General features: G+C 40.3%; 1 protein-coding gene across 1 annotated transcript; it reads right to left on the bottom strand.

Moving 5' to 3' along the window:
* Nucleotides 1-677: 677 nt before the first annotated feature.
* Nucleotides 678-16,383, bottom strand: LOC141492487 (sterile alpha motif domain-containing protein 9-like). Its single transcript, XM_074192807.1, has 3 exons — nt 16,110-16,383; nt 7,574-7,678; nt 678-6,194 (listed from the first exon to the last, which is right to left on the bottom strand). The coding sequence occupies exon 3, from the start codon at nt 6,170-6,172 to the stop codon at nt 1,472-1,474; it is 4,701 nt and encodes a 1,566-aa protein (XP_074048908.1). The 5' UTR covers nt 6,173-6,194; nt 7,574-7,678; nt 16,110-16,383; the 3' UTR covers nt 678-1,471.
* Between the last annotated feature and the right edge of the window lie 526 nt (nt 16,384-16,909).

The following is a 16,909-nucleotide window of genomic DNA, read 5'->3' as shown; positions in this document are numbered from 1 at the left end:
GAGAGATGGTAAGTGCTAGAACTCAAAAACTCATTGGATATTGGGTGAAAGAGAAAAGTTGAGTGTAGCACCTAGATTTGGAGCCTTGGTGATTAGAAAGATGAATAGGAAGATGGTAGTTATAGGAAAGTTAGGAAGAAAAGAAGATAATGAGCTCAATTTTGGACAAGTCTAGATCAAGATGTCTATAAAACATTCCATTTTAAATGTCTAAGAGGCAGCTGTTGAGGCAAGACTAGCTGTTGGGTGAGATGGGAGAAATGGACAAATAAATATGAGTCCTCTGAATGGAGATGATAGTTGAATCCATGAGAAATGAGGAAGTCAGAGAGAAGAGGTCCCGGGACAGATCCTTGGGGGAGAAATGGATATGACCCGGATAAAGATTCATCAAAGTAAGGAAAAACAGGAGGGAATAGTATCACAAAAAAATTAGAGACATGTGAATATCAAGGGGAAGAGGGAACTAGTGGTCAACAGAATCATAATGCAGAAAAGTCAAAAAGGAAGAAGATTGAGAAAAGCACACACTGGAGAGTGACCATTATTACCACTCACAGTTTGGCTGCAGTCACCCTCTGGACTCCTCTTTAAACCTGGATTACATTTCATGCTCAGCTGATTTGGTTCAGCATCCTCCTCTCCCTGTCTTAAGATCCTTCCCTGGAGGACTGGGAAGAGGAAAGAACTCATAACGGAGATAGGACAATTTTCAGAACTTCCTGCTCCAAATTCCTCAACATGAGGAGGTATTTGGTTAGATTGAGATATTTTTTCTGTTACCTCACACTCCATATCTTCTGAGTCAAAAAAATTAGATCCATGAGTTAGGTGACATTTTCTGAGTTTATTTATAGAATTTATTTATAGAAAAGTCTTACAAAAGTATTAAAAAAAAACTATTGCTACTGATGATCTGGAATGAAGGCCATCTTTCTAGTTATTAAGTACATCTCCTCTTTGCCATTATTTTTCATAAAATCGTCCCCCCCTCATTTTTTGCCTTTGTTTCCTGATATACCATAAAATTTCACATAGGGAATCCTAAAAAGGAATAGAAAGAAGCAACAACATGTAAAACAAATATAATATGAAGGCCTGAATCATGGAAAAACTGGTACAAATTGAAGAAATGGTTCTTGAACTGGAGACATTTGCAGTCTAATAAGGGATCAAGCTGGGGAGGCAATATGGCATACAGAAAAATGAATTTAGATTCAAATACTGACTTTGCTAACTACTAGCTATGGGACTTTAGGCAAATGATTTCCCCTCACTGACCTTGATTTGCTTCATCTGTTAAGTGAGAGGGTTGGACTAAATTTCTATGGTTCTCTTCAGCTCTAAATCCTATTAAAACATACAGAAGCAACTCAAGAAAACTTCAAATTAGCATATTTGTTGTGTAATCTCTCTTAGCAGAATGGGTTATTGACCTGGCTAAAACATTTAGGGACTCAACAGGCTCAATTTAAATAATTTTTATATCATAAGCTGTTGGGCCTCCAGAAGAAAATCCCAGGTAGAAAGAAACTCTTTCCATGCTTCGGCCATGTCTTAGTTGACCTAAGAAAGCAGGTTGTATTGGGATTTCCACATTTTCTTTAGTTCCATGGTCTATATAGATACAGTCATTTTCAACTCTGCCATCAAGCCGAAGCAAGAGATCTTTGACTTTCTCTTCTCTCCATATATCTCCACGTTGCCAAAGGGCCCTTAAATCTGACTCATCTGAGAAGCACTGCTCAATTTTTTCTTTGTGAATGAGTTGACTGAGACCTTTACCTCTCCCAAGATAAAAATGTGTGAATGGTTGCTTAGCCCGACACATCTGACCATACTTCTCCCCAAAGATCCTTCTCAGGGAAGTGATGTATTTTCCCATCTGTCTGGAATGCTCATCCAGTCGTTGGTTTTCTGGCCAGAACAAGAGAGTAGCCAGGAAGTAAGGTTCTGAATGGGAGTGATGGAACCCCAATTGTTGCAAGACTTCTTGAAGCATTTTTTTCAGTTTATCAAGTGGCTGTATGAGTTTTGAATTAGGTTTCAGACAATTAAGAATTATACTGCTCAAGATGAAGTTCTGTTTTGCTCTTGTCTGGGTTGAATTTGCTTTTTCTATTAGTAATGTATACTTGTTTACTATAGTTTCCATATTGACTGCATTTTTCTGATTTTCTGTGAGATACTTCAGCAGCCCAGAAAACCTAACTGCATTAGAGGCCTCCAACTCTCTCCAGCATATCATCTCTGAGAATGTTGTGCCAAAAGATCTCATTGATTGCAAAGTATCCGAGTTGAAGAATGTACTTATATATTGTCTCAACAACCCTTTCATTTTAGCCTGGTTTTTTTCTTCCACGATTTCCTTTTCACTGTCTCTTACTTTCAGAAGAGTAAAGTAGTCTTGGAGAGTATCAAAAGCTCTTTTCAAACGAGATTGAATATCATTTAAATTAAAAATATATTTTTTGATCACTGGGCAATATTCATTCTGCTGGATTGAAGAATCTAGTAGAAAACCATTGTTTCCACACAAAATTTGGACAATAAACCATTTAGAAGACTTACTTCTTTGATCAAAGAGGGGAACTTTCTCTAGAAGTTGAATTATCTGCAAACCAACTTCTATTTCTCCAAAGTAACAAGACGTATTATACATTCTACCCTTCCTTTTAGATCTATGATATTGCCCAGTTTCAGGGTCTCTGTACTCATTGTGTTTCTGAGATTCTTTGAAGGCCTCCAAAGCTTTCACAGCTATAATTAGGAGCTCTTCCAGTTCCTGAGGAGATACAATTCTCTCTTGCTGAATTCTATCCTTATAGAAGATAAGCTGGCTTTTATAGACTTGACCAAGTGTATCAGAGACAAAGGAATTCCCTGGACTTCTCTTCTTTGCTTCCTCTGCCCAATGAATGGCATCTTCAAAATTATTTTCATTAATATAAAAATGTCTGGCTAAGGCTTGATAGATCATTGCATAATTCTCAAATCTGATAGTTCCTTCCAGTAAGACTTTCTGAACCTGATCATTCCCTTCTTCTTTCTGGATATCCACAATGAAAGGAGAAAATAAAGTATTTATATCCCTCCTTGGGTTCAGTGTTTCTTTACTATATTCCTTCGGTCTTTTCAACAGTAGCATCTGTACAATCTGTAAAAATTTGTGTCTTCTTATTCCGGGTTGATAAAATACATTTTCATTTAATAGTCTCAGTGCAATATCACTCTTTGCCATTTCAAAGGTGTGTTTCAATTCTTCCAAACAGTGACTGGCAATTAAAGGGTGAATGATTCGGACCCCTTCATCCCTCCGACAATCTACCACTTTGGAACGGATAAGAATTGTAGAGTAGTTCCCCATTTTGTCTTCTAAGCACCTTCTGATCCAAAATTCCCTTTGGTTGGTTAAGCCTAAGAACTTCTCACAATGGACCACAGAGATGTCAGAATCCGAAATGTAAGAATTAAGCAGAGAAAGGAAAGAAATTAATTGTCCTTCTTTGCTGTCAACATTCAATCCTTTTAGGATGTGTTTCACAACATTCTCAATGTACTTCCTATCAAAATTTTCTTTCATGATCATAAAGGAATAAAAGTCTCTACAGTTTTGGTGCTCCTTTTCAATTTCCTTAAATTTGGAATCAAATGCTCTTCGTTCTTTGTCAGAGAGCTTGTTTATCACTGCAACACTATCAGGGTTTTTAGCATCCTTTTCTGGTCTCTGGGATCTCATGCAATTTAAAATCATTACCAAAGGCATCTCCTGTTGAATATAAGCTTCTTCAATGACCGAGCTAATATGATTGCGTAAATCAGACACGGTTTCTTGTTCTTCAAAATCATCTACCAGCAGGAGTACAGGTAAGTAGTCTTGTTGGTCCTCCCAGCAATAAGTGAGTAAAGTCTTCACCTGTATTCCAATATCTTCAAAGTCAGTTGTTCTACTTTTCAGCACAGCACATCGGAATTTATTCTTCAGTTCCCAGAGAACGTGCATTGCTAATGTGGTTCCTCCACAACCTGGATGATGATACAGATTGATTACTTCTACGCAGGTTTCCCTTGGGGATTTTGCTAAAGATTGTATCATCTCTTTAAGTCTGTCATAACTATCCCTCTTGATAAAAGGTGAAGAATAGTTTTCAGAGGAAAAATAGAAGTTCCACCATGAAACTTTTCCACCTAGATAAAAATGTTCCTCTTGGGATTTCTGGAATTCAATGAATTTGGTTTCATTTTTCTCTATGTCTGTACCTTTGCATTCGTTTTCACAGAGGATTTCCAGTGCTGTCATAGAGTCTTCATCTTTCTTCTGAAGAATAATAGAAGAGCCATTTGATGGCAAAAATCTAGAAGGAGATTCAGTCTGGGGTTTTAGTGTAAGAATTGTACCATTTAATTGTTCAAGACTTAAAGTGGTGATGCATCTGTTTGTGAGATCGGTGGTTGTGAATCTGCCTTGCAAAAGATCTTTCCATTGCAAACCTATTTGTGGAGTGACTGAGATAGACAGTATGTCATCCATTCCTCCTAATTCTAGGTAGAAAGTAGAAAATGTATCAATAAGAGGATCATTCGGATCCTCTACTGGAGATAGCAATAGAAACACTACTAAAAACTTTTCAGGTTGCATTATGTCTTCACATGTAAGAAATTTAATTAATTCCCGGACTTTAATAGCTCTCTTTTTAAACCAAGAATGAAATTCTAAAGGTTGATAATCTTCTTTGTTAATGTCTGCCCTGCCATTGCAGAAGATCCAGCTGGGTTTCCTAAAAAGATTCAGATTTTCAATTTTTTCCCTAATTGAGACTGTAGGGTCTTGGTATTGGTTTGGAAAGTGAAGATTAGCTGCTCGGGTCTTCCGGTAAGCTTTAGCAACCCCATTGGTCACAGATTCAGGATCAAACTCTAACACAGCAAACCATGGAATTTCCTTTAGGAAGTCCAAGTGCTCAATTTGATTTGGATGGCCCTTATTTACCACCAGAATGTACCAATTATAGTAAGAATTATCTAAGTCTTGGTCTCCTGTGAGAAGATGAATCAGCTTTCTTCCCTCACCTTCTGTTTTTGGTTCTTTTGATTGATTGTCTTCTGCTGTTTTTCTGGACTCATCCCGTTGCTCTAAACCTTTTAAAAATTCTTTAAAATGCCCTTCTTTTTGCTTTGGATTAGCATAGATGTCTTTAGAACTAGTGGCATCCCTCACAAACAGAGATAATTCAGTATTTTTCTCCCATCTGTTCTCTTTATAAGTTTGCATCTTAATTTCGAAATATTTTTTTTCACAAATAGAGTGTTTTGGAATGATATCTACTTCAATGACGAATCTGTCAGATATGACATTGTTCTTCAATAAGACTTCCACAAACCTTGGTGGTCTAATGCAATCCTTTGCTTCCCTAATGCCTTCCTTACCAAAATAGTCCTCCATCTTCTTGTAGAAGTGGTCAACAAATTTACTTTTATTTTCCCCAGTGCACTTCACCCCAACAATTTCTCCATGGGGCTTGTCTTTTACACCAAAATGAATAGTGCCATTGGTACGGGAATTCATACAGGCTGAAGCAAATCGAAAGATTTCATTGCTGAATTTCATTTTGATATCTTCCTCAGTTGCTGCCTCAGTATTAGTCAGTGCTTTGTATTCATGGACTGGATCGATGAGATTGAATAAACCTGTTTCGGGTTGGATAAGAATATAATGCTCTCTGTAACGGAAGCTTTTATGGAAGCTGTCAAAAGGATATGGTGAACATGATTGCCCTATATATGGCAGGTCATCCTTTGATTCCTCAAGTTGGTTTTTAGTTTCGTTAGCAGACTTGGCCTCTGATGACTCACAGACTTTAAGTTTACTGCTGGTATCTGTCTTTGAGTCTGTTTGATTCTTTTTGCCTTTTCTTTCTCCCACTGTCTGCTTAGAATGATCAGAATTCAATTCCTTAAACATATTTATTATTTGTAGGGCAGGTCCATGTTTTATGCCCATGTCAACAAGATCCTGTTTAATGCTGCGTTTTAAACTCATTCCATTTACCTCTTCATTTTTCAAGATCTCGCCATATTTTGAGTTCAGTTTAAGTTTTCCTGTTACCCACTGAAAAACATCTTCAACTGTCCAGACATCTGTATCTTCAGGCAGATTCAGTTGTTCAGCCATCTTGAGATGTGGAATTTTATTTCTTTGAAGGAAAAAATGAGGTGTTTTGTAATTAAATTTTAAAAGAAAAACCCTGCTCTTTTCAACTGTATTGCAAAATACATTACTTTCTTCCACCCCTGCCTCCCATCATTACTTCATTATTTGAAGGTCTTTATTTTTATACTTTTGAATATTTGCAAATATTTAAAAATAGAATGGAATTTTAGATTTTTAGATATTAAACCTTATTCTAATAATCAGAACTTTGAATACAAAAGAATTCTAGAACTATAGCACAGGTAATTTAAAAATTAAATATAATGATAAAATGAATTTTTAAAAAAAAGATCACTCTGTATAGGAATGGATGGGCTAATAAGCTCAATTAAAATCTTGCCCAAATCCTTGAAACTTTTTCTAATGAAAAGGTCAGCTGAGAGCAGATATCATGGTACATTGAGCTGAATAAAACTCTTAATGGAACTTTGTTCTTTATTCTTCCCAGCTTTACTCTTTAACAAGGGCCTTCACCTTTTATTGGCCCTTAAATCTTTTGGCAAGCTAGTGAAGTCTATAAGTCCCTTCTCAGAATAATGTTTTTAGTGTGTGAAATATAATTCATAGGACTGTAAAGAAAACCAGTTATACTTAAAGACAATTATCAAATTATATGTATATTTGTAAGTCTTAGGAAGCCATCTGAGACATAAAGAGTCAAGGATATGTGGTGAGACTGTGACAGGTGAGGCAGAGCTGAGTCTCATCTCTGATTACAAGAGTTGGGTGCATATAACTGGCACATTGGTGTATGTCCTTACCCCTTCTCAATCAGAGGTGAGACTCAGTTCTGTCCCTGAGGAGGTTAAACAAATTGCCCAGATCTCATAACTAGAAAATATCAGAGATCAATTTTGAACCAAAGTCTTCCTGACTTCAAGCTGAGCACTCTATTGACTATGCCAAGCTACTTCCATTTTTAAAAATAATTTTAGATAAATTGTTGACTACCCACTGTGTCTAAAATATTCTAAAATGTGCTTTAGGGAGATATTCCCCAAATTAGTGTGTGTGTGTGTGTATAATATCTATATTTATATAGATATTATATATATATATATATATAAATAATCTGATACTGATACTATTAAGGAATTTACATGGTTTTAAGGGGAGGGAGAGAGAGATAGAGACAGAGAGAGACAGAGACAGAGACAGAGAGACAGAAACAGATACAAGAGACAGAGGGAGAGAGACAGAAAGAAAAAAAATAGAGACAGAGAGTTAGAAACAAAAAGACAGAGATGCACACACAGAATCTCTAAATGAGTTCACAAACTACTAATATCAAGTGGTATGGCTTTGTGCTTCATTCATCTATGTGTACATATTTTATATACTGTCATCAGTATTTCTACTTACCCTATAGGCTGCTTCACAATTATAAAGCTTGCTAGCAGTCAGCATCCAGTGATAATATCCTCAAAGCAGCCCAAGATAATGATTAGTAGTCAGTGGCAGATGATCCTACCAGGATTTTGTTCAAAATTGCAAAATAAGACATAATTAATTTTAGGTGCTCTCTCAACTCTCTGTACCTTTCCAACTCTTCCATTTTCCCCCTTTCCCTCCCATTCCTCCCTATGCATAATGCCTTGGGTTAACCCCTCCCAGATCCAAGCTCCCTAGCTGCATCACTCTATCTAGGTCTGTCTTCCTCCAAAAGATTCTATAGCCCTAAACAGCCTTCCCCCCTGACCTTTTCCAATAAAACTCCTATTCTCATATATTTTCACTAGCTTGTTCCCCTTTGCATGCACTCTTGTCCTCCTTTCCCTCTATCTCTTTAACAGGCTTTCTCTTTTTTTTTTTCTTTTTTCTTTTCTTTTTCTTTTTGGCAAGGCAATGGGGTTAAGTGGCTTGCCCAAGGTCACAGCTAGGTAATTATTAAGTATCTGAGGTCTGATTTGAACTCAGGTCCTCCTGACTCCAGGATTGGCGCTCTATTCACTGCATCACCTAGCTACCCTCTCAACAGTCTTTCCCAAAAGATCTTTCCTAATTTCCCCACTTGTTAGTGTTTCTCCAAAATTGCTTTGAATTTATTTTCTACACAATATATATTTGCTTCTCTGGGAACATTTTGTATTTTTTCCCACTAGAATGTAAATTCCTATAGGATAAGGATTATCTTGTCTACATGCCAATGCTTAACATGGTGTCTGGCACACTAGAAACACTTGATAAATGATGGTTTATGAGTGGAGGCAAAATTTAGGGAGAGACATTAACAAAGAGCCTAACCCCCTTGAGACGTAGAAGAGGGTCTTCAAGACTTTGTGTAGCAAGATTGTGCAGCCAGTCTTGGAGTTTAAGCTAATCTGAGTGATTCTCCAAAGCTGGATATGCAGTCTTCATTGAGAATATGAGCAGCTAGGTGGTGCAATGGTAAGAGAATCAGGCCTGAACTCAGAAAGCCTCATCTTTGTGAGCTCAAATCTGACCTCAGGCACTAGCTGTGGGATGCTGGGCAAATCATTTAACCCCATTTTCTTCCATTTCTTCATCTGTGGAATGAACTGGAGAAAGAAAATGCAAACCATTCTAATATCTTACCAAGAAAACCCCAATGAAGGTCACTAAGAATCAGACATGACTTTAAGCACTAAATGACAACAACAAATTGAGTATGTAATTGTTTATATTTGTGGAAAATCAAAAGGAAGGGCTCAGCAGAAAATTAGAAGCAAAGATTTGGCAAGGACTGGAGATGGTTGGAGATCTGGAAATTATTTATGGGAAAAATCATATAAGTCATGGAAAGAAATGAGATACCCCTAGAATGCAAAAGGAAATCCAAAGAACTTCCCAGACCTTGGGGTTAATTAATACAGTTCCAGGTCATAAACTTCAGAGTAATTTTACATTCATTCATTCATTCATTGCTCTAGATTATTGCCCTGGTATTTCACCATGGCATGAAAATGAGCCTAGGGTCTTGCAGACTGTCAGAACAGAATAGAAAGTTTAGCAAGCCCAACTAAACTGGAAAGATGCTACTTCCTGTCCTGATAATGAATGAATTGTGTGTGAAAATGACAAAATTAGAGACTTAGAATTAGAGAAATCTTGCTCATTTTGGGGGGGGGGGGGGAGTGAGAGGAGGGTAGCCGGACCTCTTGTGAACCTGCAGTTTTCCTAATTCTGTGAAACCACATGGGGTACATGTATTCACCTGTATTCTGTCATCTGTGAAGTCATCAGTGTAGCATGATAGAGGAAGTGTGGTAAGGGGAGTGTATGCACTATTGAGCTATGGAACTTCACTGTCACTCCAACATACTCTAGACTGATCTGAAGAACAAGAGTTGTACTCACTCTTACTATCAAAACATGGATTTAGTTGATGTATTCCTGATGTCATTTTTTCATTCATTTAGATTTCTTCTTTTATTAGATTGGTTTTAAGTCTTTACATCAAAAAGTTAAGGATTTGTGATTTTGTGAGTCTGAGAATTCCCTTCACCCACATGGGCTGCAATTCATCTCTGAGACTGCAGAGAAGGTACCTTTGTCTTAAAGAGTTGAGATCCTTGGCTCATCGTCACAAAGCTAGTAAAAAGAGAGGTGGGATTTGAGCCTGGGTTGGGGGTGAGGGATCCTATGAGGCTAGGAGGCAGAGTGGATAGAGGACTGGCCCCAGAAACAGGAAGACCTGAATTCAAACCCAGCCTCAGACACATACTAATTGTATAACCTTGGGCAAATCACCATACCTCCATCAGCCTCCATTTCCTCAACTGTAAAATGGAGAGATGATGATGATAATAATAGCTACTTTCCAGAGTTTGTGGTGAGGACCAAATGAGATAATATTTGTAAAGTACTCAGCAAGGTTCTTGGCACATAGAAGGTGTTCTAGAGGGGGCGGAGCCAAGATGGTGACAAGAAAGGATCAAGTCTTAGGCGCTCTCTGATAAAACTTCTAAACTAAGGACTCTAACTAAACTTTCGAGAGACAGAACCCACAGAAGGACCCAGTGAGGCAGTTCTCCTACTCAAGGTAACCTGGAAAAGAGCAGAAAGGCTCTGTTCCCCAGCATCAGAGGGGTGGCCCACCAGAGGGGTGGCCCGCCAGAGCCAAAGAACTTCAGCCTCCGGAGGCAGCCCCAGGGCGCTGGGGGTCTCAGCTGACAGCAGCAGGGGAGTCTCCTGAGCTACACCCCAGGGAGCACCGGGCACAAAGTGGGGGAACTGCGGGGCACCTCTGCCAGGGCAAGCACGGGGAGTCCAGCCCTCAGGGCACACAGAGAGCAGCTTGGCCAGCACAGCCAAATTCCAGGAACAGAAGCAGGTGGAGCCAGTAAGCAGGAGCCCCCAGGGCATGAGCCCATTGAGCTGAGGGAGGGGAGTGAAGAGAGAGAGACTGCAGAGCTCTGTCCTCTGCCCCTGGAACAGATCACTGGGGCTCTGACCACATTCAGATCCTGCTCACAGTCTAGGCCCCCCCATAGAACAACAGGGCCCCCTCCACCTCAGCCCCATGGCAGAGGGAGGCGCATATGGTCATTCACAGAAAAGGAGGGAGGACAGAGCCGCACACACTGAGATCCTTGTGGTAGTGTCCCAAAAGCTCAGGAAGCACCCCAAAACCAGGCCCAGGCTGGGAAAATGAGCAAGCAGAGAAATAAGAAGAACACCATTGAGAAATATTTTGCAAATGAACCCAAGAAGGATCAAAATACTCAGTCTGAAGATGAGGAAGCACAGGCTCCTGCATCTAAAGACTCCAAGAAAAACAGAAATTGGGCTCAGGCTATGACAGAGCTCAAAAAAAGACTTTGAAAATCAAATGAGGGAGTTGGAAGAAAAACTGGGAAAAGAAATGAGAGAGATGCAGGAAAAACATGAAAATGAAGTCAGCAGCTTAGTCAAGGAAATCCAAAAAAATGCTGAAGAAAATAGCATGCTTAAAAACCAGCTTAGGTCAAATGGATAAAAACAGTTCAAAAAGTTATTGAGGAGAAGAATGCTTTAAAAAGCAAAATTGGCCAGATGGAAAAGGAGATAAGAAAACTCTCTGAGGAGAACAAATCCTTCAGACAAAGAATAGAATTCAGGGAGATTGATGAATTTACCAGAAATCAGGAATCAATACTTCAAAACCAAAAAAATGAAAATTTAGAAGAAAATGTGAAATATCTCATTGAAAAAACAACTGATATGGAAAACAGACTTAGGAAAGATAACTTAAAAATTATTGGAATACCTGAAAGTCATGATCAGGAAAAGAGCCTTGACATCATTTTCAAAGAATTACTACAGGAAAATTGCCCTGATATTCTAGAAGCAGAGGGCAAAATAGAAGTGGAGAGAATCTACCGATCCCCCCGAGAAAGAGATCCCAAAAAACCAACCCCTAGAAATATTATAGCCAAGTTCCAGAACTCCCAAGTCAAAGGGAAAATATTAGAAGCAGCCAGAAGGACAGTTCAAATATTGTGGAGCTGCAGTCAGGATCACACAGGACTTAGCAGCAACTACACTGGAAGCTCGTAGGGCTTGGAATATAACATACTGGAAGGCAAAAGAGCTTAGAATGCAGCCAAGAATCAACTACCCAGCAAGGCTGAATGTCCTCTTCCAGGGAAAAAGATGGACTTTGAATGAACCAGGGGAATTTCAAATGTTCCTTTTGAAATGGCCAGGGCTGAAGAGAAGGTTTGATCTTCAGATACAGGACTCAGGCGAAGCATAGAGATTGGAGGAGAAGGGGAAAATATGAGGGACTTAATGAGGATGAACTGCATGTATTCCTGCATAGAAAAATGACACTGATAATACTCATATGAACCTTCTCAGTTAATAGAACAGGTAGAGGGAGCTTTTATAGTTGAAGCACAGGGAGAAAGCTGAATTTGAAGATAAAATATGGTGTAAAAATAGAGTCAATAGAAAAAAAAAGGGAAAGTAATGGGAGAAAGAAAAAGGAGAGGAGGAATAGGCCAAGATATTTCATATAATAAGATTTTTCTTTATCACAATGAGCTATTGCAATGATATGGAAGGGGGGAGGCAAGGGGGGATGAGGGAACTTTTGCTCTCATCAGAGTTGGCTAGGAGAGGAAACAGCAAATATACTCAATGGGGTATAGACATCTGGAGTAAGAAGGAGAGGGGGAGCAGGAGGAAGGGGGGGGGGGATGTGAATAAAGGAGGAGAGGATGGACCATGGGGGGAGAGTGGTCAGATATAACACATTTTCTTTTTTTACTTCTTGCAAGGGGCTGGGATTGGAAGGCCTGTCCAGGACCATAGGGCCAGGTGGATGCTAGGCCTAAGGGGTGGGGGTTGGGTGGGGCCTCAGGGCCTCTTGGCCCCAGGACCAGGGATCTGTCTGCTGCACCACTCAGCGACCCTACAGCAGAGTCAGAGTGAAAGGAGAGAGAAAATATAGTACATGGGAGTGGAGAAGTATGAAAGAAGGGAGTTGCGATCAGCAAAGGCAACGTTGGAAAAATATGGAAGTAATTTTTGCGATGGACTTACTATAAAGAATGTGATCCACCCATGACAGAGTTGTTGGTGTTGGAACAAAGACTGAAGCACATTTTTTATTGTTATTATTTGGGGGAGGGTGCAGGGCAAATGGGGCTGGGTGGCCTGCCTGGAGACACATAGCAGGGTGATCATTGGTTGTCTGAGGCCGGATTTGGACCCAGGTGCTCCTGGCTCAAGGGTCAATGCTCTGTCTGCCACCCAGCCACCCCTACTATTATTACTATTTTATTTTGGGTCCTTTTTTTCCTTCTTTTTGGTTTTTGCAGGGCAGTGGGGATTGGGTGGCTTGCGTGTCACACAGCTGGGTGATTGTTGGGTCTACGGGGCTGGATGTGGGCTCAGGCGCTCGTGACTCCAGGGCTGGTGCTTCGTCCATTGTGCCACCTGGCCATACCTACAATTATTACTATTATTTTTTTAATTTTAATTTTTTTCTCTCTCCCCTTTACTTTATCACTCAAGCAAGTCTATATTTATGGGGGGAGGGGGTATTTCATTTACTCTTAAACAAGAATATTTTATTAATGTAAAAAAAATTCATACAAAATGAGAATAAAAAAATAATAATTGGAAAAAATAAAAAGAAGGTGTTCTAAAGTGCTAGTTGTTTTTTAACATAATCATCGTCATCATCATCATCATCATCATCATCATCATCATCATCATTACCATTATTCACCTAATTTCTATCTTATTTATTGGTACAGTAGAGAGAGCATTGGAGTTAGAAAGACCTGAATTAAAATCCAGTCACAGACACTTACTAGCTGTGTGACCTTGGACAAATCACATAACTCTGTGCCTCAGTTTCCCCATCTGTAAAATGGAAATAACAATAGCATTTCTGTCCCCAGATCATTGTGAGGGTCAAATAATAATTACATAGTACTTAGCTGAAGTGAGAGGCAAAAAAAGAATAAGTATTTATATAGGACCTACTGTACAGATACTGTGCTAAGTAATTTTTTAAAAAAACAAATATTTCAATTGAATCCCACAGAAACTCTACCAAGTAGGAGCTATTATTACCCCCATTTTACAGTTGAAGAAACTGAGTTAGACAGAGGCTTAGTGACTTGCCATGGGGCACTTGTTCACAGGACCGTACAGGTAGTATTAGTGGAGTAGAAAAAGACTCTGTTTGTCCCTTTCTCCATTTATCTGACTGCTTTATATTCTATATTGTTGCTAAGTCATTTATTTCAGTCAAGTCTGACTCTTCATGCCCCCAATTTTAGGGGGTTTTCTTGGAAAAGATACTGCTTTGTCATTTCTTCTCTGATTATATTCTACATGATGACCACATTGAAAACAAATATATAACTCAATACACAAAGATGTTTCCAGTGACTGAAAAACAAAAGAACTTCTTTGAACAGAAATCTCTGGTTTTCCCTGCTCCTCAAGGTCCCTGTAGTGGGGCATCAGACAGCAAAAAAGATACTAAAACCTACTGTGGCCCTGAACCCATCAGGTGTCAATTTAATTCCATTTAATAGGCACTTACGAAGCACCTAGTGTATGCCAGTCACTAAATTAGGTGCCAGACAAACACACTAAAAAATCCAGTCCCTGCCCTCTAAAAACCTCTTGTACTCCTGAGGGAGAAACAACATACACGTAGATAAGTAAAGTCAAAGTAAAAATAAAAAGGAAATAATACAATTTGGTGAAGATGGGGCGAGGGATGCCCTGGACAAGTCATTTGACCCTGTTTGCTTCCTTATCTGTAAAATGGAGTGTTATGCAGAAGAAAAAGGAGGGGGAGAGAAGGAGTAGAAGAAAGAAGGGAAAGGAAAATCAGAGAGAGGGGAGAGATGGAGAGATTGAAATAGTGATACAGAGACAGAGAAAGAGAGACTGAGACCATGGGGAGAGAAGGAGGAAAGAGATGGAGAAACAGAGACCAGCAGAAAGGTAGGGAGCCTGAGACTATGGGGAGAAGAGGGGAGAGAAGGAGAGACAGAAACAGATAAGACAGAATAGAAGAGAGTCTGACACTGTGGAAAAGAGGGGAGAGAAGGAGAGACAGAAACAAATAACATAGAGAGGAAGAGAGAAAGCCTGTAGAGGAGATTTTCTCCTAATAATATTAATCAAAAGAAAGAATGGATGCACCCCAATTTTATGGCATCTTCTGTCTCACAAACTTAAAAAAAGCACATCCCCCCCCAAAAAAAATCATTTTGTTCAATTACAGAGACCTCAGGATGCCTGTGGGGGCCTTTTCTTCCAGGCTCTTGAAGAAAAAAAATGGCATGTTCCCTAGTTATTAAAAAAAAATGAATTACTCCCCTGCTTAAACACAATAAAACAGGGGAGAGATGGGGAGATAGAAACAGACAGAGACTGAGACTATGGAGGAGAGAAAGAGGGGGAAGATGGCAAGACAGACCTGAGATGGAGAAAGAGAGGAAAAGGGGCTGGGACAAGGTGGGGGGGTAGAAAAAGACACACAACCAAGGAGAAGCAAGAGTGACAAGATGGGGAGAGAAGAAATAACGGCAACGTTTTAGACGGACTAACTAGCTGTATTTTTACAATCAGACAAAAACGGAAGAACATTCCAACAGGGGGTGGCCCTGAATTCTGTACAAATCTGAGAAACGAAAGTCAGACAAGTCTGCAAAAACCCAGGAAGCGGTCATCCCTTAAGACCTGCTTCTCTATTATAAGGCCCAATTTTCCATTGGAGAGCAATAAAAATAAATAAAAAAACCTGACCAAGACTAGGATCAATATGAAAATGAATTTCCACAGCTGGCCATGGGCCCCTGGTCTGGGCACCGGAGAGCCTGTTTTTCAGTCATGTCTACCTCTGAAGGCCGGCCCTCCCTCGGGCAGAGCAGCTTTAAAGTGGTCTTTCCTAGTGTGCTTAGGTTTCATCTTCTGGAAGATTCCTTCCCTCCTCAACCCCCGATCCTGCTGGAGTTCTGCCCCGCTCCCCGCCCAAGGCTGCTCCAGCCCCTGGTCCTGGTCCTGCCCGGCCCCGGCGCTCTCCGGTGCCCGTCGGAAGACTCCTTCCCTCCGCCCACGGTAGCCCACTGCCCCAGCTCCCCGGGGTGGGGTGAGGGTGGAGGGGGGCGCTGCCCTCGGCCTGGCGGGGAGAAAGGCGAGAGCCCCATTCCCGAAGCCCGCACCCCGACTTCCATCTCCGGAGGAATGAGGGCTCTGGAGATGGTCCTCCCGGGCTGATGCCCGAGAAGGGTGGAGATCAGCTGATAGAGGAACCCAGCCCTCCTCTCCATTAAAAGTAGGAGAAGCCAAAGATCCAGGCTCACAAAATGAGCCGGGGACCGGTGGATGTTGCAGAAAGATACAAAAGTAGAAATTTGCATTTCCGAAAAACTCAATAAGACTTTCTCCCAATCACAATGAAAAGAAAGAATGCACTTACCCCAATTTTCTGGCACCTTCTGACTCAAAAATTAAAAAACCAAACAAACCACAAAAAACCAAAACCAAAAAAAACCCCATTTTTGTTCAATTGCAGAGACCTCAGAATGCCTGTGGGGGCTTTTCTTCCAGGCTCTTGAAGGCGATGGCATATTTTCTAATTATTAAAAATAAAATTAACTGCCCCCTGCTTAAACACAGTAAAAGACGGACTGGACAAGGGCTAACTATATCTTCAAAAGAATGGAACACTTCCTGGTTTTTTGCAGAAATGTTTCAGTTTCGTTTCTTCAACAGCAAAGGAACAGAACTTAAGTCCACCCCTTTTTGGAATGTTCTTGTATTCTTGTCTGTTTGTAGAGATACAGCTAGTTACCCAGTCTAAAAGGTTGCCTTTATTTCTCCTCTCCCTCTCGTCATTTTTCCCCCCTCTCTCCTTGTCTTGTCTTTTTCTCTCCACTTTGTCACAGTCTCTTTCTCTCCATCTCTCTGTTTCTGTCTCTCCATCTCTCTCCATCCCTCTCTTCTTTTCCCTTTTCCTTCTTTTGTTCCCTCTCTTTCTCCCTTCTTCACTCTTCCCTTCCTATTTCTCCCTTTCCTTTCCCTTTCCTCTTCCTTCTCCCTCTCTTGTCATTCTTTTTTCTCCTTCCTTTTGCCTATCTTTCTCTCTCCCCTTTGTGTCAGTCTCTCTCCTCCTCCTCCTCCTCCTCCTTCTCTCTGTTTCTCTATCTCTCCCCTTCTTCCCCCTTTTCCTCCTCTCTTCTACTCTCTCCTCACTTCAACCCTCCCTTCTTATTTTCC

This window comes from Macrotis lagotis, chromosome 7, assembly GCF_037893015.1.
Source record: "Macrotis lagotis isolate mMagLag1 chromosome 7, bilby.v1.9.chrom.fasta, whole genome shotgun sequence".
Lineage (NCBI taxonomy): Eukaryota > Metazoa > Chordata > Mammalia > Peramelemorphia > Peramelidae > Macrotis > Macrotis lagotis.
Note: the sequence above shows the minus strand (reverse complement) of the source record. Positions and strands in the feature narration are given on the sequence as shown.